General features: G+C 34.1%; 1 protein-coding gene across 4 annotated transcripts in view; it reads right to left on the bottom strand.

The window, feature by feature from the left end:
- LOC126736885 (regulator of G-protein signaling loco) overlaps window positions 1–25,495 on the bottom strand; it is a 199,111-nt gene that overhangs the window by 3,896 nt on the left and 169,720 nt on the right. For all 4 annotated transcript variants that reach the window (XM_050441494.1, XM_050441495.1, XM_050441496.1 and 1 more), the window contains 5 exons: window positions 18,729–19,029; window positions 9,202–9,384; window positions 8,875–9,145; window positions 8,652–8,818; window positions 8,192–8,414 (listed from right to left, as the gene is read on the bottom strand). In XM_050441494.1, coding sequence (XP_050297451.1) covers window positions 8,192–8,414; window positions 8,652–8,818; window positions 8,875–9,145; window positions 9,202–9,384; window positions 18,729–19,029 — 1,145 coding nt within the window. The remainder of the gene's footprint in view (window positions 1–8,191; window positions 8,415–8,651; window positions 8,819–8,874; window positions 9,146–9,201; window positions 9,385–18,728; window positions 19,030–25,495) is intronic.

Here is a 25,495-nt window from a genome sequence, read left to right on the forward strand (position 1 = left end):
TTCCAGTATCCTTTACCTCATATAACGTTAAATATATAAAAAAAAAACATGTCACAGCCTGTTTTGCTCAACTTACCTACGTAATATACTTTTCAGAAAATCTTTGAGTTTTATTCCCTATCATTGCTCCACGAAAAAAGTTCATAACCTTATAAATTAAGATAGTAATCAAGCTATTTTTTTTTTACCCAGAATTTTTCATACTATAGTACACTTGCCCCATTCTCTGGGGCAAGTGTAATCAGCCGACATGTTTTTTTTATTTTGGTTTATAAAAAAAACCAAAGCAGACAAAAAATAAATAAATATGACATTGATTTAACAAAGAAATAAGCTCTGTGCCTACTAAAAATGAACCCGATTTCTCTTTTGGTTTTTTTGTTATGAAATTTTAAAGTGCCACTATCATTTTTTTGATTACACTTACCCCACTTCACCCTATCCCTTTTTTTCCATTTTTTGGACAACTTCAAGAGAACGACAGTTTCCCTATCCGCTAAGTCCATAGGTTAAGTGTGATTGTACTAAAGCAAAATATAATGTTTTCAAGTGTGCTAAATCCAAAAATTCTTTAAGTCGTTTAAATTTAGATAATAGAGTTCTTATTTTATTTGTCACTTCAGATGCGTGTATATCCCATTTTAAGTGTCTATCTATTTTACGCCCAAATATTTCATTACTTCTGGTTCTAGTACTAAAATGTCTGTGTCTATCTTAAGTGGTCCCATTTTTGATAAATTGCTTGCATAAGATGTGAATGTTAAATATTTTGTTTTAGATAAATGTAAATAAAGTTTGTTTATTTGAAGCCAATTCACAATGTTTGTAAAATCTTTCTCAGGTTTAACTTTTACAGATTGCCATGAATCACCAGAGTAATAAATGGCAGTATCATCTGTGTAGCTTATTATTTATCCCAAAGTACTCATTTTAAGTAAGTCGTTGACATATAGAATAAAAAAATAAAGGTCCAAGTACAGTGCCTTAAGGTACTCCGCAAGTTATTTTTTTGAAGGTAATTTTGACTTAATTTATTTTGACAAGTTGCTTTCTATTGATTAGGGAGCTTTTAATTCGTTTATAAGCCATACCCCTAATGCCATAAGAATAAAGTCTCCTCAACAAAACATCGTGGTCAACAGTATCGAATGCCTTTGAGAGATCAGCAAATATGCACAGTAATCTTTGATTTATCCAAGTTGTCATATAGGTAATTCGTTAATTGGAGAATAGCATTTTAGTTGATACTTTTTCGAAATCCGAACTGTTTATCTGAAAGAACAGAGTATTTTGCTAAGAAAGATATTAACGTCTTCTTCCGAGCCATTTTTATGCAGTGGTATAATTACGCCAATTTTTAAAGATTGGGGAAACATACCAGACTCAAAAGAATTGTTTATTATGTAGGCTAGGGGATATGCTATCTCATTTCGAATTTCTTTTAGAATTTCGGCCTTAATTTCATCAATACTAGGCGCCTTTCCCTTTTTAAGACTGGCGATGGTTTGTATGACTTCTGAAGCTGTTGTTTGCCTTAGAAAAATTGTATGTTCACAAATTTGTTTGTTGCTTGGTAAACTTGTTTTTGGCACTCTCTTTATTTCATCTGCCAACATTTTTCCAATTTCACTAAAATACTTATTAAAATGATTTGCTATAATTTCTTTATTTTCAAAGATCTCACCATTTGTTGTCTTTATTTTTTAAATACTTTTTCGATTCAATTTTTTATTATAACAAATATCATTAATACAATCCCATAGAGGTTTTCTTTGATTTGTATTTTCTGTAATAGCTCACAAAGCTTCACAACAAATAATTTTTATAATAATAATATTATTGCGAGTAAAATGTCCATTACAATTGGGTTTTTTAGACACATTAACACAAACTACCTAGCCAAAATAACATTAACTCAATAAGTTTATTTTTACATTTCAGTAATAATAAATCCGTTCACCTATCAAATATTTATTATTTTTGTATCTTTTTGGTATTTTTTTATTTGGTTTAGAACTACAGTCTCTTGACATATTATTAGATCCATGCTGCAAATTTACTATTTTCATATGTTTCTTGTTGTTATTATGATCTTTTTATTGATATGCCCCTATATCCCGGGCACGTCTTATCGTTTTGGCAAGATTCATAATGTTGGTAATCGATTGGTCACACTGATTTTCGCAAAAATGACATATAAGCTAAGAAAATACGAGTTTCAATTTGACATTGCTATTCAAATTAGGGCGATGTTGGGTGTTGAGTCCAGTTTTAGAGAAAGAATATCTGCTACACAACAGTGCGAGTCCTGATCGAGGAGAGACAAGGCAAAACAGTGTACAAGAAACTCCTCCGACGCGATTTAATTCGCTGTCCCAAAAGACCTTAATAGGAGACTAGCTACATTCATACGAAAGAAGGCCCAAGGCCAGTAGAGAGAGGTTCGTGTGCTATTCAACAATTTTACGTTTGAACAGGTTTAACTCTTTTCAATTTCATTAATTGAGTTTATTATTGACAACATGTCAAAGTACATATTTACACATTTTAAGGTCATATTATGTGAAAAAAACTATTTCAGAATGGGAAAAGTGTCTGATTTGTGGCCAATAACAGGTGGTCGAATTTCGCATGCCGGAAGCATAAAACATATTACAATACCAAATAGCACGAATTGTGGAAGTTTCTCGAAGTTGTGTACAACGTATAAAACAAAAAGTAGAACTTTATCAAGATCGGAGATCAAAACGCAAAGGTGCATGCGATCATCGGAGAATCAAGTTAATGCGAGTCTTGTCGACTTTAATGATCTCCGGTTTTGCAATATTTTAAACTTTGAGTAGAAAGAGTACTTTGAAAAGAATAGATTAAGAGAAAAAAATTGCGGATTATTTACACAGGACGCTAGAAAATAATATTTAATTTCTTTAAAATATGGTAAAATAGGGGTCTACTCTAGTTTATTTGATGATCGAAACTCGTTGCTATTGATAATTATATTGTCAAACTTTTGACATATAGAGTCGTAGTTGCCAAATTGTGTATATTTTCTATAATAAATATAACTATTACGAGTTGAGTTAAATGGCTATTTTAATTTAATAAAATCCTGTTTTGCAGTGTTCTCATACCACAATTTATTTTAGGTCTATTCATAACTAAGTATAATAAATTTAATACTTTATCTCATATTTCAAAGAAACTTAAATTATGAACTTTCCCGTGTTATATCTTCCTTAAATTATGGAGCTATAAGCGAAGGAGAAATGGTGGGAAATTCTTAAACCGGCGCACTCAAACAGAACTTGTCTAATAAAAATATACAACATTTCCATGATTAATGTCATGGTCATAGTTTCTAACCGTATATACCAGACTTAGACTAAGACCAAGTTACATATGAAATGATAGGTAACCAAAAAAAAGAAAAGTTAAAAGAAATAGTTGCACTAACAAGAGTAAAAAGGATAAGATAAAATATTCTTTTAATTTCACTCAATTGGGAAGATTCCTAATTGGCAATCGTTTTTATCATTGAAACAATCTATTCTAAGAAATTATTACATGATGTAAACTTGTAAATTGTAAAAAAATTGAATTTGCAAGTTTATATAAATCTTATTTATTTGTCTGCGTATTGTGCCTAAGCAAGACTCAATAGTTAATTACTCAATTTTTAAGGGTTCTGAAAACCTCTGATGTCTCTGATGCTCGGTGAAGATACATCTTCACCGCGTTACCTTAGCAACTTTAAGCCCTTTATTGTTTACATTTTTCTGAACGAACTTGTTTTAACTTCGTGTAAGCATTTTTAAACATTTGCTAATGATCCAGTTGTACAACAGTTTCGAAAAGAGTATCAGGCAAGAATTAAAAATTAAGAGTTACAATAAAACAATGAACTTGTGAATATATTGCTTATTTACGGGGAGTATCTTTAAAGTGCGGCTGCTGCTTCAAGATTATACGCAGGGCACTCATGCTGCACCCAGACATTTTATAAATCTTATTCAACGGGCTAGGAAATGACCAGTACGGGAACAACGTGGAGGACAGGCAAGAAGAGGAGGGAGACATAAAAATTTGCAAAGGGAAGAATAAATTTTAAAGCTTTTCAAAGAAGATCCAACAACAAGTAGTCGAGTTGTTGTGCAGTAAGTTAAAAAAAAGTATAGACGACATTGTGCAAAAATCAATTTTGTCTTTCACGTGTTTAAGCGCTACAGCCTGAAGAATTCCCCTGCAGAGTTTAGTTTTATTTGGTTCGTACAACAATATGAAAATTATTAAAATTTTTTAATTTTCCAATAATTTTTTAATAAAATTTTTTATTTTAGCTGTGCACGAGGCAACATTTACCCGAACGGAATAACCCATTTTCGAAATAGGCATGTTGGGTCTGTTGATAATCGTCGGTAACACTTATCAGACTGTTTGACGAGAGAAAAATTATCTAGACCTTTGCAACATAATCTGCCTGGGCTTATCGAGATACTCGGTAAGAAGGAAGCAGAACAAGTGGTTTTGGCTTCTTCAGGGCAGGGCAACCAGAGACCCGAGTCCTTTGGTTCTCTGATTGCCTTGCACTGAAGAACGCAAAAAGCAGAAACACATCTCGGCAGGTACCATATTTACTTGTTTTGCTTCCGTTTTACGGAGTATCTCGATAAACTTTTTTTTTCTATTTAACTCTTCGTGCTGTTTTTAATTTTTTGAGAAAATAATCTGCCTGTTTTGTTCAGAAGATGCGCCATTAAATACCAGGAAAGCTATCTGGCTTCTGCTAAAATGAGCACCTGCCCATTTTAGCCGGGAAGTGCGTAAGTTTTTAGTTAGTTTCTCAAATAGGCGGATCGGTCGAGATAAACCAGTTGCATAGTTATCAAGGTCGCCAGACCTAAATCCGTATGATTTTTTTTGGAGTTTATAAATAAAAATGCGTCTTGGAAACTAAATTTAAAGACAAGAATTAATTGCTCGTATTGAGCAGGCTGCGGCAACAGTTAAGGTAAGACCGCACTAGGCGAAGCTGCACTGCAGCGGAGCGATGCGATACAAAATATTTATTGAGGTGTTGCATTTGAATTCCTGCGGCACGGCGCGACGTTATTCAGTATTTTTGTTTAACAGTGGTGTGTATGGTTCATAAGGTCTTTTTGAACAAGATGGCTGAAATTGACGAAGACGTAATAATAGTATTTTTGCTACATGAGGCAGAAGAATGATTGAAGAGCGCAATCACCAAATGTTATTTTTTCTGTTGCTGTTCATGTAATAATAATTTTGGAGATCATACAACTCGGAATACTGACTTATTCAATTAATCAATTCTTCCTCGTCGAGCAGCATGGTGACAAACTGTTTTGTTATTGTACGGTAAATACGAGTGACGTTAAGTACCGCGTCGCTTGCTATACTGCACTAATGGCAGATGAACAACGATGCACGATACAGCGCGCCAGAATTGGTAGAAAAGTTAACTTTGTAGTTCAGTGCTGTGTCGCGCAGCATATTGCGGGAAATTTCATATAAATTCAATAAAATGACATTTGTGTGCGGCGTCGCTTCGCTGCAGTGCAGTTCCGCCTAGTGAGGTCTTACTTTTAGAGGAAAACCGAATTCATTACATATTTCATATTCATTAGATTCTAAACGTATTATCGCAGGTGTATGCACGTGAATTGTGTGCTCCGAGTTTAGCAAGCTGTGTCTTAGAACTGAGTGGACTCTTTTATGAGTAAGTCGAATAAGTTGCTGTTAATACTTGCGGGTAAACAGTTTCTTGACCAGTCTTCCTGTAGATGTGTGAGCTATTGTTTTAATTAAACCTAATTATAAAATTGACTGCAAACAGTTCTACAGTAGTGAATTTGTTTACCTGTGTTGGGACTAGATTCCCGATAATTGTGCAAAATGGAAGATTTAACAAATAGGCAGCTATTAGCTTCACTAACTCAAAATGAAAATTCTGCAGTTTAGCGGCTTTTGTCAAAACTAATGAAAAATGGTCGGTATATCTGTTGCACGAACATAACAGATTTAGTTACAAGAAAAGGTAAAAACAGTTTTTGTGAATTTATTCTACGCATAATACCTAACATTTCACGTGACTAAAAAAATATAGAGTGAATTCGCCACTTTAGAGAAGGCACTCATGAGTCAGCCACACTGGGGACAAGGCTGAAGCTGCAGAGTGACAAAACGCAGTTGACGACAGAACTGGCAACACCACTTCTAACCTCACCTCAGTTGTCACCTATTTGTTGACAAAACTAATCGAATACAGGGTTATTCTAATAACGTTATTTTATTCATGTCCCATAGTGAGTGATTTAGTGCGTGATAACACCCTCTTCATGATAAAATTTGGCTTTCCGCCACTCTTAGTGAAAAATATATATCGAAATCTACCCATTTTGCAAAAAACCCCACCATTTTTCGTTAGTTTTGACAAAAGCCGCTAAACTGCAGAATTACCCTCAAAATATGCAGTATATGAAAGCTGAAATAATACAAGACCTTGGCACCAAACTAAACGAAAATATGCAAGGTGTTAAAAAACTCGAGAAGGAGAATAAAGCACTCAGAAACAGAATTTAGCAATTAGAATATCAGACTCGTTCCAAAAACCTAGTCCTGTTTGGCATTAAGGAAACTATTCATGAAGATCTTAATGCTATATTATCGGAATTTTCACAGACTATGCAATATATTAATATTATATCCCATGACATTGATGAGGCCTTTCGGATTGGAAGAACTGAAAATAATTATAGAGAAAGACCAATATTAATTAAGTTTGTAACGAACTCTGCCGCTCGTTCCATGTTAAAAGCGGCGTATAAACTAAAAAATACTGAGTTATCGATCTCAGAAGACCTACCTAAAGAGCTACTTTCTGATTTAAAGAAAAAGCTTCTATTTTATAAGAAGTCTACCAAAAACCAAGGGTACTCCGTTAAGTTGAAAAAGGACTATGTAATAATTGATAATAAAACATGGCCCCTGGAAGATCTGCAAAAGCTTGTTTTACAAAATCCTGAACCATCTAATTCGAGCCCTGACCTACCACCAATTGAAACTGCACTGCCTAACGCTCCACCAGTTGCCAGTAAGACAACCTTGGTAGCCAAGCCAACGTTCATCGAAGGGAAAAACGTCAGTTCCAGAAACAAAAAATTTCCAGCTAAATACGAGGCACGCCGAAAAGATCGAAGTTCAAGTCAATTTATCGCGTGGAGGCGGTGTCCTTCTGGTTGTCAAAAACCCAATAGTGTGCTCAACAATAGACATTAGTCATATCTCTAATAATTTTTCTTATATAGATTTTATTCTGTGTAAATGTTTACTGTATTATAAACCACTGTTTGTGTTTGTATTATATATACCTCCAAATATAATCGATGAGAAGTTTAAAAGATTCTTTTATTATCTTATTACAATTAGACATAACTGGCGACTTAATAATTAATAAACTTAATAATTGGCGATTTTGATGTGCTCAATTATGTAAGTAATCAAGGCCAGCGGGATAGAAAAAGCACCTATGTTAATTAATTTTTTGTGATTTTTTGAGTTAAATTAGTCTAATAGGCTGTTAGATTTGGTGTGTTGTAGTGCTGAATGTAGCGTGATGAAAGTAGTGAAGTCAGCCAAGATGAATTACCAATTCTCGCTCATTGAGATTTAGGTATACAAATATATATTCTTTTTTAGGGTTAATGATTTGTGGTTGCTTATTTTTATATTAGGATTATTATTATAAATTATTGAAATATAGTTTATACTGTGATGTTGCGGAGAATATATTGGTTTATGTATGTTTTTACTATATCTTAAAAATTATTAAAACATTATTGTAACCTTTAGCTCTGTAAATGGTTTATACTCTTGGGCTGTATTGCTAAAAATAAATAAATAAATATCGCAAATCGTTGTGTTAAAGTTAATGGTAATAACTTTGAACCCCTTAACTTAATTAAACATGACCTTACTAGACACGTTTTGTAAAAATGCAATTGTTTTTTTTGTTACTTTTTTTTTTGAAAAAAGTAATTTATTTAAACGAATTAACACTATACACAGTTAAAAAAAGTATCAAGTTTGAAACTATCCTATAAAAATTATTGGAAAAAAAATTGATAATATTAAATCGCACAAAGTCGGACAAATGTGAAGAAAAATTACTCACCATCGCTCTCACTACACGCCCCAACATGCAACTTGTTCGCTCCGGCTTTTAGTTTAGCAATTAAAGGTTTCTTATCGCGAATGTTGTCTCCACCGCTCCAACTTTCACTGGGCAATTTCGGCCTTTGGCATGACACTTTTTTTTTCTTCTCCCCATGTAATCCAGAATCTTTCCGTAAAAACTTGCCCAACAGCGAAGAATGTTCGGAGCCCCAATCTTCGCTCTACAAATTTTACGTAAAACCAGTTTAAGTAAAGTATGTACACTGTTATGACAAATTAAATGACAATTGAAAAAAAAATCAAGAAAATTTCTTTAATACTAATTGTTGCCACCAATTTTAAGATTTTTTTTTTATTTTTAGAAAGCTTGCTAGTCTATAAGATTAAATAAAAAAAATAAGTGGATTTTGCACAATTTTCTTATTTCACTGATTTAAAACTATTCAAATCACACGTACCTTTACGGATCCTTTATCCGACCTACACATTGGTTGTAAAGCTTCATTTTTTGACTTTTCTTGCAAAATACCTTCATATACTTTATTGGTAATTTCTTCTAGTTTATCAATCTTAACATTATTCACATTTAGCACTGGGACGGTTTGATCTGTGCACATCACTGTATCTATAAATTAGGATTTAAAAAAATATAAACCTTATCATTAAAACTCTTGAACTTACCTTTTAACTGAATATTCAACCGAGCATTGTCGATTGTAGTCACTGATAAACTTATATCCACAGATTCTCCAAACCTGGTGACTACCACCTCTTCTAAATTAAATTTGTACTTATGTAATATCGGTTTTAAGACATCTACGATGTTCTTCGTGTACTTTGACTTAACCGAAATGATTTTCCGGTTTGGTAAGTCGAGTTTGAATACCACTCTTTGCTCTATGGTAACTTCACAGCCTGCCAATGTGGTGGATGGATCTGTGATGTTTAGGGCCTACAAGATTTATAAGTTTAGATAACAAAGCAACAGTTTTTCCAAGTTAAACTTACTTTTGGATGTTTGTTGGTAAACACTTCATAAGAGGAGTAAGTCAATCCTCTTTTTTCTAACAGTCGCGCAATCAACTCTTGGATGGTCTCGTCTTCTTTTATTTGCACCACAGTGGTACTGCCGTTACTTAACAGTACCCTGCATAATGACGTTCTCGATTCTGAGTTTTCAGTTCGAACGTCCTGAAAGATAATAAAAGATAATATATTACTCAATCAAAAACAGTTTATACGGTCTAAAAATTTCAAACTTAAAATTTAAGCCGACTAAAAATACAGTTGAGCATAATAGCATTCAAAATTTTCAATACGCCAATCTCTTTTGGAACCAAAGCTATTTAAGATTGGCACACATTATTACCGACCTAAATACTACTTTTTGGTCCCTAGCTCATTGTGGAAAACTTAAATATAAAATTAAATAGAAAGGAGGGTCATGCGATACATCGTTTGAAAGCTCCCACTGAGTGGTTTTTAGTCCTAGAATATTAAGTCATTACTGCTACCAATAGCAAAATGGCAGCCTTTCAAAATCTTATTTTTCGCGTGTTCATTTTCTTTACTAGACCTGTTTAATTGTAATTTGTTTGTAAAATTTTTTGTAAAATAAATGTTATATTTCTCAGGTGCACTTTTACAAAATAGTGGTCTACCGAATGACCCAATAAGACTGCTCCTCGGCTATATCTCGGGAACCGTTCGTCGTATGACTTAGAGGTAAATCGGTCATGAAGAATTGATGGAAAATATTTTGAAGTTCTAAAAATTACAGAGGGCGTAATTACCATCTTAAATTTAAAAATTTAAATTTCGCATAATTAATTTTTTTTTTACATTTTTAAAGAGACCCATTTTATCTATTATTTTCGTAAAAAAAAAATTAGTGGTGGGCGTTCAAGTGTTTTTGCAGTAACCTGCTTTAACTTCTTAACGGTTTGACCGATTTTAACAAATTTGAGATCGTTCAAAAGAGCATTCATTGGGCAATAATAATCAACAAAAATATAATTAATTTAAATAAATACTTCTTCGCCAGGAGGATAGTTTTGACACCATGACCCAAAATCCCAAAAAAATCAAAAAAATTAAATGAAATGATATGACCTAACCTCAAATATTGGAAAAATTAGATTAATGGATCTTTGAAGGCCAGTGAATAACGCGGTAAATTTAGAACTGTTAAAAATTTAGATAATAAATAGAACTTCAAAATCGATGAGATGTTTAAGAGGCAATTGTGAGTCTAAAAAATATAAATCATTAAAAAATTTAATGATTTATATTTTTCACAATCATCATAGTCATCAGAACATTCATGTTGCTCCAAAGGTATTAATGACTTTAATATTAATGTCGAAATTCTTACCGTTACTTTTAAAAGTAAATCTAAAAACCCAAATAGGTATACTATATCCAAATTTAATTAAAATACAACTTTAAAGTCAAAATTAGATAAAACTGCTTAAATTGTATCTTAAATTTACCTTAAATATGAGTTATAATCAAATCAGCTCAATAGCAAGGATAACAATTGACAACCTAACTTAACTACTAACATTTACTATAAATCCAGGAGACTGGATATAAGGAGGCTTATCTCCGCGCTTCCCACGCGTACGCATTAGTACACAAAATTAAACGATAACTCGGTCAGAAGTGTGCCTCTTTTTGAAATATTTCAAAAACTGTTTCGCATAAATTACGTTTTTTTTCGTTTGTGCAGGGTGAACATAGATTTCGAAAGTGGCGAGAGTTATTGGATTATGTTAAAAAAGGTACACGTGTATTGTCGAGTGCGGCCCTGTAGCCCAAATCACCTCACGCGAGAGCGCTAGCAACGCCACCAACGGCGAGCGCCACTCCAAGTTGCAACTCAGCCAAGCAACACGTCAACCAATTTTTTTGATTAAAATTATATAAAATTAAGGCAATAAAAGTTTATTTAATTCTTTTAATATACATATTTGTATTAATACGAATCCAGTGCATCTTTCCAACCAGTGATACAGTCCAACATGGTCCATTTGACCCGATAATCGAGAAAATTTGATACGTTTATTCGGCGTTTTGCAAACGACCGACAGCCATCTTTGCGGTGGCGAAGCAGCAGCGAGACCGATCAAGGTTAAATACGAGCGGACGGCCGATTTGAGTGCGGTAAGTCATTTCATTCCTTCTTTCTTTTTCCCATTTGTGGTCCGTTTTTTTGTCGCATCACGAAACGGTGCGCCGCAAAAACACAGTTTTAGCGTGCAGGCAGTGGAATTTGGAATCAGAGACAGGCACGTATTCAGTAAAATTAGTATTGGTTTTGTAGTATTGTTTTTTAATCGTTTTATTGAACTTTTGTGGTTTTATGCAGATATATTGCTAATAAAGTATTGTTTGTGTTTATTTAACAAGTAAGATATTTCAAACATTTGTACGAAGATTTTCGATTGGCATTTGGGTGAGGATTTGATTTTTTTTAAATTTTAACATAATAAATCAAGTATTATGGAGAACGAAGTCAAAGCTCTAGTAAAGAAACGTGGTTCATTAAAGGCCAAAATAACATTATTTGAAAGGTTTATTAAGAGCTTGCAAGCAATCGAAGATACATTGGATCGTGCTAAGGTAATAGAGTTGGAGCAAAGGCTAAATGATACCGAAACATTAATGTCTCAATTTGATGACGTGCAAAACGATATAGAGCGCATAGTCGAAGATGTAAATTCACAAATTTTAGAAAGGGAAGAATTTGACAACCGGTTTTATTCAGTATTATCCACGGGTAAAGAAATTTTAGAGAAACACAGTCAAACAGACAATAAACGTGTTGCTTCCGCAGATAACGAAAACGGCGCGAATCAAAATTCTAATCCAACAGAAGGGGTTAAGTTACCAGAGATCCATTTACCCAAATTCGACGGGTCTTTTCAAAATTGGTTAGATTTCCGTGATATCTTTCAATCAATGATACACGAAAACGCAAAATTAAACAAAATACAGAAATTTCACTACCTGCGAGCGTCTTTAATCGGTACGGCTCCGCAGGTAATAAAAACAATCGAATTTTCCGCGAATAATTACGAATTTGCATGGAAAACATTATACGAAAGATTTAACAATAAGAATCTTCTTATTCAGAATCACATCAATTCGATTTTTAAAATGCATTCTTTGACAGTTGAATCGGCAGTTCAAATCAGAAATCTAAGCGACAATTTATTCAAAAATTTGACAAGTCTTAAGCAGTTAGGTGAACCAACAGAGTATTGGGACACGTTAGTCATTTACATAGTCTCTACCAAACTAGACTTTAACACGGCACGGGAATGGGAGAGGATTAAGGCTAAGCATAGCCATCCTTGCACCCTCGAAGATTTTAAGTTATTTTTAAGGCAACGGGCAGACTTATTAGAAAACATGGAGATGAATTGTCAAAAATTGTCTAGCGAAAAACGGGTTTCACGCGAGAATTATGTTCCAAGAAATAATAACCGCGGTAATTCACGAGGCTTATTCGTAAATGCAAATAGCGACAATGCAGTTAGTAACAAACCGAAGTATACATGTCCATATTGTAAATCAGATCATAACCTCTTTTATTGCACGGAATTTTTGAAGCTTTCTATACCCGAGCGTATTAAAAATGTAAAGGAATTAAAGTTATGCATTAATTGCTTACGTCCTAATCATTCATTCAAGGATTGTAGGTGGACTAACTGTAAGCTTTGCGGTGCGAAACATAACACCATTTTACACAAAACCGAGCAAAGAACAGAGCAACTCAATGCAGCAGTTGGGGTGCATACACCATCGAACATTACCAATACACAACATACGAACATTAATCTCGATACGCAGTATACGGACATTCTGGTACGAGACTTTGCAGGAAACTTTGTAGCGGCACGCGCACTTTTAGACTGTGGTGCACAGTCTAGTTTCATGACTACAGAACTATGCAATCGATTAAAACTAACAACAGAAAATGCTAGTTTAACCATTTCCGGAATATCGGACAAGGTTTCTCGTGCTAGCTCTCGATGTCATTTAAAAATTCGTTCGTTGGTTAATTCGTACAATTTTAATGTAACGTGTTTCGTTTTAGACAAAATAACCAGTGATTTACCAGATTATCCTATCAATCGTAAATCATTTAACATGCCACCGGACCTTCAGTTAGCAGACCCTAACTTTGATGTGACGGATAAAATCGACTTACTACTCGGTGCCGACGTTTTTTGGCAACTTTTAAACACGGAAAAATACGAACTTGGCGCGAACGGTCCTATCATGCAAAGTACTCGCCTTGGATGGATTGTGGCAGGCCCTCTATCAGGTTTCAATAATCGGACAATTTGCAATTTAAGTAAAAATTTATCCGTTCAAGAACAGCTAACGAAATTTTGGGAGGTAGAGGAAGTTTCCTACAATAAGCCTTTGTCAAACGAAGAAGTTTTATGTGAAAAGCATTTTGTAGAGAATCTAACTTATTCAACAGACGGTCGATTTATAGTGTCACTCCCTCTCAAAAGCTCGCCTCATAAACTCGGAAACTCACGCGACATCGCGATTAAAAGATTTCTTTGCCTTGAAAAAAGACTTCAAGCAAACGATTCACTAAGAAATTTATATACGGACTTTTTACACGAATACGAGACACTCGGACACATGACTAAAGTAAAAGACGAAGACAATCATAACCCTGAATACTACTTTCCTCACCATGGGGTCCTTAGGGAAGCTAGTAGTACAACCAAGCTTCGGGTTGTGTTCAATGCATCAGCATCGTCTGGCGTTTCCCTTTTGCTCATGAATGGCCCTATTATCTAATCTAATTTAATATCAATCCTTTTAAGATTCAGGATTCGTGCGATTGTCATTTCAGGCGATATAAAAATGATGTACAGGCAGGTACTCATTAATCCTAAGCAACGAAGCTTACAAAAAATCGTATGGCGACCTACTCCTAGTGAGCCAATTAAAACGTACCAACTGAATACAGTGACATACGGTACCACTTCAGGATCATTTTTAGCAATTCGAAGCCTTCATGAGATTGCAAACGAATGTTCGGAATATTGTCCTAATATTTCAAATATTATTAAACAAGATATGTATGTCGATGATCTTCTCAGGTCAGTGGATTCATCAGACGAAGCAAAGTATATAATTAACAGACTTTCAGAGATTTTGCTCAAAAGGGGTTTCGAATTGCGAAAGTGGAAGTCGAATCGATCAGACATTATACGAAAATTAAATCTACATTCAGACGACAACACAGTACACTTTTCAGAAAACAAGGAATACGATACGAAAATCTTAGGTCTTTCCTGGAAAAGCGAACAAGACATACTTACCTATAAAGTAGTAAATCATTCAAACGAAGTCGAGCCAATTACTAAACGAGTAATCTTATCACGAATCGCAACCATATTTGATCCTCTTGGGTTGGTAAGCCCTTGCATAATAATTGCCAAGATTCTGTTACAGAAATTGTGGGCAGAGAATCTTACCTGGGATCAACCTTTACCGAGTCACATTATGACTAAATGGTTAGAATTTCCGTCAGAATTGAATCTTCTGAATTCTATCTCTATTCAACGAAAGGTTACTTGCAGCAACCCTAGTTTCATTTCTTTGCACGGATTTTCAGACGCGTCAGAATCAAGCTATGGTGCTTGTATTTACATAATCTCTTATACTAGCGATGGTAATTCAGAATCCCATTTGTTATGCGCGAAATCCAAGGTAGCACCTTTGAAATCCCTAACTATGCCGCGTCTCGAATTATGTGCAGCACTTTTGCTCGCTCAGCTTATTTCCAAAGTTTTAAAATCTATACAAATTAAATTTAATGAAATATATTGCTGGTCAGACTCAACCATAGTTTTGGGATGGCTACAGACTTCTCCGAACTTACTAAAACCATTTGTCGACAACCGCGTGGCGGAGATACAGAAATTAACGGGTAATTTTAAATGGCGACATGTTTATAGTTCGGATAACCCAGCAGACTTAGTCTCACGGGGCGTTCAGCCTAAGAACCTTTTGAATTTAGACATGTGGTGGAACGGACCCGTCTGGCTTCTTAAAGATCAAAGTGAGTGGCCAATTAACCGATTTGTTATAGACGATTTGCCAGAAATGCGACAACATTGTTTTACCGTTAAATCACCTATCAGTTTTCCGTTTTCCAGATTTAACAGTTTACTAAAATTAAAACGAACTGCGGCATTTATTTTCAGATTGTGTAATGTATGTTTGTAATTGATCCTGATAGGAGTCTAAAATACTTCAGACACGAAGGCAACTTTACGATTTTTACGAAGAAAGGCATATTTGAAAATGCCGAAAATCGCATTATCATTATCATTAACATTATCAAAAGATGGGTCTCGCTAATCAAAGTGAGGTACACTTCTGACTAACAGCGCCTATATGGCATCTTTCGGAAACTAGTTTTTGTTCATTTTTGGGTACACTCGTTTAACAAACAGATGAGTCTCCTTATCTCTAGTCTCCTTGCTAGAAACATAATCTCAGAAAATCTAGTTATGTGAAAATTATGTCAACATTTATTAATTGTATCTTAAATTAATCCTAAACACAAGTTTCAATTAAATCACATCAATGACAAAAAGTTAGTTAAATATAACCTCACAAAATAATCCAGACCCAACCATCCTCTGATCTTAAAAAAGCAATAAAACTTTTCTTTATCACGTAAGAATAGCTCATTCATATCAATAACCTTAACAAAAACATTTAAAATAAATTGGCTAGTGCCCACTGCAACTTTGTCCTAATATTAATCAGTTCTGAAACCACCGTGTGAACAACTTAGTCGACCTATTCCTAGCCCATGCCCTTGGCCTTCAAGGTAAATTTAAAATTTAACACAAGAAACTTTATATGTTGCCTTTTGGAATGATTCTGTTTATAATTGCACACATATTAAAACTTCGACGAAAAACGAATATTTCTAGGTCTCTCGATTTAACCTCCTTGATTTGAATCTGGAGAAGGATTAAGGATATAGTCTTTGCATCAAGACCAACTTTCCGCGAAGAAGAAATTGAGACTGCTGTTATATCGACTTATTAGTGTCTGCAGACGTGCATCTAAAATAACGGATGCCATTTTGAACGTGTTCAGTTTTAATCTTCTGCCGAAGATGCTAACATTGTCAGCGAAACACGTGTCGAGAGTAAAAATAAAGAGTTTCGGTTCGTGGTAAAACTGTCTCGTAATTTCACTGTACAGGGTGTCCCATTTTGGGTACTTTTGCGGGATATCTTCATGATTTTTATAGATAGAGAGTTGCGGTGGTTTTCGCGACACTGTGCTACTTTTCCGTAAAACTAAATATGCCGTCAACAAAATTTTTATAGCCCTTTTAGCTTTTAAGATACAGGGCATTTTTCAAAATTTTGCATTTTAGGAACCCCCATCGTATCTCCGATATCTTTAAAGTTTTTGTAAAAGTAAAAACTCATTCTTATAGATTTTTTTCCGTAGAATCCAGTGGTGTAGATATATATTTTTTTTGATTAATAGTTTTTAAGTTATAACTCAAATTTATGTTTTTTTAAACGGAACTCCCTGTATATTTATAGTTCATAATATTGGGCTTTTTTTACCTTTTTAAAAATATATAACAGTATGGACTTATTTTCAAAAATACGCAAATACGCAATTTTCTAAATGTAAATGATCAAATTCATAATTTAATGGGAGGCCATGGCTATTTATAACAAGAAACAAAAAAATGACAAATAAATAAATGTCAACTATCTTCGGGTTTTGATTGACATTTCTCTGTTTATGATTGAGTTTATGCTCCAAAACCGATTTATTTTAGTAATTTATGAATTTTGCCAAAGAAATGGCAGCAAGTATTATCCATACAAATTTAACATAGTTCAACATTTACATCCTGGCGATGCCGAGCGCCGGACGCTATTTTGCCAATGGTATTTGCAGCAAATTGATGCCAACAACTTATTTGGTAAACTCGTTATCTGATCTGTTTTTTTTAAGTCCGGGCATTTTTAACCGCTATAATACTCGAAACTAGTATGCAGAAAATAGACAGTTAATATTTGAAAGGGCACAACAAGGACGCTTTGGAGTTGGAGTGTCTTGTTTTATTTTGGGAAAACAAATAGTATACCGAATTTTTAAAGGCGGTCTTACAGCACGTAGGTACCTAGACATACTTGAGGAAGTTATTCCAGAACTTTTGGAAAATATTCCTCTAGCCCGATATAACACTGTCTACCTACAACAAGATGGCGCTCCAAGCCATAACTCTGGGCTAGTAAGGGCATTCCTTGAAAATAACTTTGCTCAAAGATGGATACCAACGGACCTGTTAGATGGCCTCCACGGTCCCTCGATTTTAGATTTTTTTTAGGGGTATATACAAGATCAAGTGTATAAAAGACAATGCAATAATCTAATAAAACTTTCATTTAGCATTTCAAAATTGAGGTGATAAATTATTATTTTGAATGCTATTCAAAGAGTTACAAAAATGTGCCAATTTTGTATCAGAGAAGATGGTGATCATATTGAACATCTCTTGTAAAATTGTAACATTTTTTATGGTTATTTTCATATAGTGTCTATTAAATTCATAAATTTGTTTTTTATGTTCTTTTATTACAAAAAAAAAATACGAATGACGCAATTCGTCGTTATTAATTTGTAACTTTTTATTTGTCTATTATTGTTATTCATGGCCTACTATTAAATTATGCATTTAATTTAGAAAATTGTTAGTTATTTGCGTATTTTTAAAAATAAGTCCATACTGTTATATATTTTTGAAAGTGTAAAAAACAGGCCAATTTTATGAACTATAAATATATAGGGTGTTTCGTTTAAAAAAACGTAAGTTTGGGTGATGACTCAAAAACTATTAATCAAAAAAAATATATATATCTAACCGCTAAATTCTACGGAAAAAATCTATAAGAATGAGTTTTTACTTTTACAAAAACTTTAAAAATAACGGAGATACAAGAAGGGGCTCAAAATGCAAAAATTTCAAAAATGCCCTGTATCTTACAAAATAGAAGGGCTATGAAAATTTTGTTAACAAATGAAAGTTTTGTTAACAGCACCTTTAGTTTTACGAAAAAATAGCAGTGTCACGAAAACCGCAACTCTCTATCTCTAAAAAAACTGAGATTAGAGAGATTATTGATTCTTATTATGAGAGAGAGTTTATGATGATGTACTTTATCGATTGCCTTCTCGAAATCAATAGAATACACACACAGATCCTGGTTTATATCCCTGCACATGTAGGTATTGCTAATGGAATGATAGGTAAATAGAGCGAATTTTTGATCTAGAATATCTGACACAACATCTAACTGCATTTAGTCTCGGTCTATTTTCAATACTCCAAAAACTCCTAAATAGGTCCTGTACATGAAAATATCGCAACTATTACGGTTTTACCCAGGTAAGTTCCTTGTTTTAAAAATGAAAAAATCTATGCGAAAACCTCAAAATCGTATTATTACCTGACTAGCAGCGAGATCCAGCGAGGTAAGCGAAGAATGGCTCGAGTGCACGTCCCTCACATCGCTTACGCTCAGAAGTCGCCTTCCCTCCTCGCCGGAAACGGTAAGAACGCCGTCCCAGCTCTTCTGCGTTGCCACGCCCAACTCGTTGCGGTCTTTTGACTTCGATCTTTGGTTCGCTGCGTTCTTTCTGTGCCATGGCAGCAGCGATTTTCTGCGTCTGTCTTCTGCATTGCTGAGAGATTTTTTGAGTTTCGACGGAGTACTAAGTGGTAGTTGTGGGTGGTTGTGAAGCGATAGTCTAAACAATTTAAGAATACTAATGAACATTGGCATTTCCATGACTAATAAATTGAGTTCAAAAAAAGTATAATTAGTTTTTTTTGTTTAATCTGGAAAGTGACTTGGGAATGAGTAATGTCTTGAAATTGGCTTAATGATGAAAAACTAGCGTAAAATTACGATTTTAGAGGGGTTGCAGCAGTCGGCTGTACCATAGATCATTAATTAGCATATTCTGTTGCTATATATTCTTATATCTGAAAAACAACAAGGCTTCATTTTTAATTTAATTTCGATGTGTATAAGACAGCGGTGTTGAGTGTCTTGGAAATGTTATTAAGTAGATGATACCTACATTGACATACGAGGCGTTCGAGTTGACCGTTTGTCAACCAAAGTTTTTCTTAACTAGTTTATTAGATATTTATTATGTAAAGTTGATCTAAAACTACTAAAATCATAAAAATTAAAAGCAGAATGACATATTGTTCAGTGGTCACAAAGACAACTGGAATTGGGTAAGTGATCTTGGAGTTATTTATATTTATAACACAACATTTCCATTAACGATCAAGGTTTTATTAATGGAAATGTATGTAGTTGTTGTAACGTCAAAAACTCGCAAATGTTTAGTTTTATTTATAGGTCTTGCCAATGATCACCTTTTTACAATAAGAGTCTGTTCACAACAGATTCATTTTCATATAGATTTTACCCATACCAATTAAGGATTAAATGTGCCCTTAACAAGAACATTTTCTGAGGTAAATCATGGGTCTTAATCTCATGGCAAGTTTTAGTACAGTACAACTACGATATTCCGAAAAGATATCGTTGTGAAATGTGTCCGAATTATCGAGGCAACCGGATTATAAAATGTATATAATTATGTATATATTTATACATGATTATTCAAATTAAGTGTCCACCATGGTAACTTTGTTATTAGTGAAAATACAAAGTTGTTTAAATTGGCAAACTAATAGCATTTTTAACGGTGGTAACAATGAGAAACAAAAAAAAAGCAATTGAGAATCGTATTTTTGAGTTTTTCAGTGAAATAACATTTTTTTTAATGGAAACCTATAGAAGAAATTTTTTTTCAGTTAAAACATCAAATCTTAATTAAACCAAAAAAGTTTATAATGACTTTTCTCCTAGGTTACAAATGAAGTAATGACACCCAAACGAAAACCATTAAATTGTATTGACAAACTTTATTTTTAACATCAACTTATAATCTTACAAAATAAAATAACATTTTTTTTAAAGAAGATGCTCGAAAACATCACTTTGTTCTTCAATACATTTTTGGGCACGTTTTTTAACTGCTCGAACTGTCTTAACTATGGTCCTACCATCTATTTGGGTTATCTTTTCCCTAACTGCAGTCTTTAAAGCGTGACGTTATGGTACCTTGGCTTGTAAATTTGGTTCTTTACCCCAGAAGAAGTAATCAAGTGGGGTTAGATCTGGCGATCTGGGAGGCCACTGGATGAGGTCATATTTTGCTATTCACTGATTATTAAAAGAAGTACTTAGAGAAAATGATAAATACCTCTGTAGTTGTGGGCAGGTGCGCCATCTTGCTGAAAATGTAAATAATGTCTATTTATAAGATCCAATTCGTCTAAGAAATTTTTCAAAATTTCCGTCATAAATTCCACATATCTTTCACCAGTTAGGGTTTCCTCATAAAAGAACGGGCCAACAATTTTTGAACCAATTATACCGCCCCAAAAACTGAAACGGATTTGTGGACCTCTTGGATGTACTAACAAAAGATATTTTCTTGATCAATAGTGGTGGTGTTTTCTATTATACATTCAAGAATTTGAGAAATTTGATTCATCTTCTCTATAAAATGTAACGAAAGTTATTTACATTTTGGCGACAGAAGTTAAATTACCAATGGCAAAAAATAAGTCTGCAAAAAGCATTTGAAATGGCTGGTACTTATACGGAATAAATTTGTACTTAAAATCATTTAAACAGTACCGTAACTGAAATTAGAGTCCTTGAGAATATCTGGTATTAAATTCTCACGAAAAGCTTTGAAATATCGAATAATTGCAATTTCCGTAGCCTCGGTTATTATGAATTCTTTTTTTGTCCCTGTTTCAACAAAAACATTTTTGTTGCCCCTAAATTTTCCTTCAACTCATACGGCTGAATGCCAGCGGGATAGAATTCGGTATAGTATTCTCTTGCTCTCAAAGAGGATTTTCTGCACACTAAATAACATTCCAACATATCAAACTTTTCTTCATGAGAGAAAATCATTTTTCTAAAATTAATAACTCGCACAATAAAGCTTATAAACGAGTATTAGACAAACACAGTAATGATATTATTTGATTTAATCGTTGTTTTCCAAAGCCTTCTAGTTGTGAGGATGTCAATTTTAGCAATTTGTCGTCGCTTATCTTAATGCTATGAAATAGCGAAGGCCATGTTGTTTTCATAGCCGTCTTAATATTTTAATACTGCAAATAATTAAAAAATATTTATCGTTATTTTGACTTTAATTTTGACTCTTGGAAAAGTCATTTTTCACACTTTTTTGTTTAAAATTTGATGTTTTCACAGAAAAAAATATAATATACAGGGGTTTCTATTAAAAAAAAATTAAAAAGTACGATTCTCAATTGTTTTTTTTTCTCCTCCTTTTTAGCAGCGTTAAAAATGCAACTAGTTTGCTAATTTAAACAACTTTGTATTTTCACTAATTACCAAAGTTACCAATTGAGGACACTTAATTTGGATAACCCTCTATCTATATTATAAACCTGATTGGACTTTTTTTGAAAATATGTATATTTATTTTAGTTTGAACTTTCTTTAATGTAGCAATATCGCATGATTTTCCTTTAGGTCTTTTTAAAATCAATACATGTTTAATGGGAAGATCTTATCCTTATAGTTCTGATGGCCATGTTTCACCGTCTCTATGTCCTCATCTTCAGTATTGTGCAGAAAACGCTCCGAGATTACCTCAGCTGATATCTGAACATTAAATCGAGTTATTCCAACATGCGTAAAAAATGGTCCTAGACTTAAAGAACTTTTCCACCTTATTATAGATATGAAAAACGACTTTAATTCTACACTTGACCATATTAAAACAAAACTTTATTCTATGAAAACAAATCCTGGAAATGTAAACATGAAGACTGAAACTTCTCCATGAATTTCCTCCGGTGATGATGTATTGGTGAATGAAATGTCAGAGCACCAGAGAAGAGCATGTAACTCGAATGTAAGAATCTGGACAAATCCAAGAAAATGTTTATACAGGGTGTTTCAGAACTATGGGATCAAACTTCTAGGGGTTGTTCAGTGCAACAGTAGAATCCATTTGAGTATAGGAACCCATGTCCGGAAATGTGTCACTACGCCATTACAGCCCTAAGACGCGTTTAAATTTAGAAAAAATATTAATTACCTAAATAGGATCTGATGCATTTATTTTTACCTTTTGTATATGATACCATCACAACAATTGTTCTAAATGTCTTCCTCCAACCTCAATACACCGATTTAAACGCCGCACATGATTTCGGCGGACTACAATAAAAATTTGATCCTCGTTTTGAATTATTTCAAATGCTGCTGTTGTTCGTCCAATTAAGTCTAGCTCTAGACTGGGATCCGCGAATGTGCCGATGGGGCCGGAACCCATAGTTGGTATCGCCAAATGCGTTGCGGTCGCGTCAATGAAGGGTCTGCTGGACAAGTGGACCCACCGAAGATGGACTGAGTCCCCTGGTATGAGACAGGCCAAAGCGCACATAGGTGGGCCCTCTGTCTGTCTCACCAAAAATCTACTACGCCTAAAAAGACGCGAAATTCGGCTAGTGACATGTCTTTTAACTGGTGACTGGCACTTAAGAAGCCATCTCCATACTATCGGTATTGCAGACAACCCGGAATGCCGATGGTGCTGTGAGGAGGATGAAACCGTTGACCATGTAGTCGGGGAGTGTTCAGCACTCACGCGCGCCAGGTTCAAATACTTGGGTAACACTTTCAGTGTACCGAGTGACTTTAAGTCCTTCAGACCAGAGAGCCTTGTCGGTTTCTCTAAGGCCGTTGGGCTCTGGTAACCCCCGGTGGGGCATAATGAGTCCATTAGGAGACCTATATGCACAACTGTCTCTTGGCAGCCCACTGTTTCGACAATTCAATTCAAGTCTAGCTCTGATTCTACTGGAGTTTCGTAGACTAAAGACTTTACATGTCACCACAAGAAAAAATCGAGCGACGTTAAATCGGGTGACCTAGGAGGCCAAGAAACTGCTCCATCTCTGGCAATTCAACGGTGCCGAAACCGCTGAGCCAAATACTCGCGTACTTGTACAGCAAAGTGAGCCGGCGCTCCATCATGCTGAAACCACATTTGCTGTCTGACGTTTAGTGGAATATTTTCAAGAAGTTCTGGGAGAACTTCCTCCAAGAAACGCAGATAAATAGGTCCTGTTAACCGTTCCGGTAGAAGGTATGGCCCAATTAAATAATCAACAACAATGCCTGCCTATACGTTGACAGACCAACGATTCTGATGTTTTCTTGGAAAAATTGCATAAGGATTTTCTTCGTCCCAAATATGGCTATTAAACTATTAAAAATACCGTCTCTTGTGAAAGAGTCATCGGTCCACAAAACATATCGTAAAAAATTTGGTTGTGTAATGATGTGATCCAGAAGCCATCGACAAAATTGAACTCTAGGATGATAATCGGCTGCAGTCATACCTTGAACTTCAGTTTAAGGTATGGCAGTTTTAAGCCGATTCCTGGAAAGACTGCAATGATTTTCCTCACTGTAACTTATGTATACTTGGTGACTTTAACTTGTCCCATTGTTACAGGTCGGATGAAGACTGCAATTATGTCACTACAGCTGAACAATCGTGATTCCAAATGAAGCAGATGCATTGGAAGAAATGTCTATCATGTGTTCATTACATGGTCTGTACCCAATCTTAGATTTTATCTCCTTGGAGGATCCACCTTTGTCCATCCACCTTTATCATTTACCCTTGCAATGCCATATTTGCAGCGGTTGTTATAGAACTTTTGACGGAGCAAATTTTAAATTGATTAACACTGTTTTAACAGATTTTAACTCAAACAAAATGTTTTTAAATTGATGGAACGACCAACATTTATGTTTGAATTGATAATTATGTTCCATTAAAAAAGTATTCTTTAAAAAATTTCCAGTTTGGTTTTCTGTAGAACTAAAATCTTTGATAGAAGTTTGTTCGCTCTAGAAAAGCTTATTTCAATATACTCAATATGCTCACAGGCACTAGATTCTACAATTTGAGGCCATTGTTGACTTGTTTGCGGATTATTTTTTTCGAAATGTATAGCCAAAAAACATGTATTATCCCTGATCATTTGTCTTTTAATATTATTCATATATCCAGGCCAAAAATATTAATATCTGATATACTTTTTTTAATTTATTTTTTACCGAAAAAAACTGGGAAATTGTAAAAAGAATTTCAGAAGAGGTTTTAAAGGATGTTTTTAATTGGTTTTCGAGCAGGAAATTGAGTGTAAATTATGATAAAACTAAATTTTTGCGTTTTTCATCTTACAGAGATGGTCTTCCAAATTATGATAGGTTAAATATTCAATTGAACGATAAGATAACTTATATTTCAGCAGTACCTAGCATAAAATATTTAGGTATTACCATAGATGAACGACTTAAGTGGAATATTCATATACAAAACGTTGCAAATACCTTAAGATCTTTATTGGGTAGATTTAAGTTTTTAGCTGGAATATTAAGCATTTCGCATTTAAAAATAATTTATTATGCCTTGGTAGAATCTCGTCTTCAATACGGAATTTTGGGATGGGGAGGAGCTAGAGACGGATTTTTAAAATGCCTAGAAATCGTTCAGAAGAGTATCATTAAAATTAATTATAAAAAACCTAGACTATATTCCTCAGATCTACTGTACAGGGAAACAAAAATTTTCGATATTCGTCAAATATTTTTTTATAATATTTTAACATATTTATACAAATATAAGTCAAACATTTCATTAATTACCCATCAGTATAATACAAGAAATCGTTAACAGAATTCCTCACAAACCACTAGCTAGGAAGACAATAGGGCAACATTGTTTTACTTATCTTCTTGCCAGATGTTATAATTTTTTACCAGTAGAAATGAGAGGTGTTATTCTAGGTAGCAACTCATTAGGATTGGTTAAAAGTAGGATCAAAAAATTTATTATCCTTCAAAATAGACAGCTTATTGATGGTTTGGTAAATATTAGAAATTAACATGTCCACTTATATTATGGTCTTATATATCTGTGTCTTGCTTTGGTGGAGTACGGTAATAACAGTTTTTCAAAGGACTACAAAATACAATAGGTCTTTAGTTTGGTAATCCTGTTATGAAAATGTTTTGTTGAATTGTTTGATTTTTTTTTGTTTTGATTAGTTTTATGAGTT

This window comes from Anthonomus grandis, chromosome 5, assembly GCF_022605725.1.
Source record: "Anthonomus grandis grandis chromosome 5, icAntGran1.3, whole genome shotgun sequence".
In the NCBI taxonomy this organism is placed as follows: domain Eukaryota; kingdom Metazoa; phylum Arthropoda; class Insecta; order Coleoptera; family Curculionidae; genus Anthonomus; species Anthonomus grandis.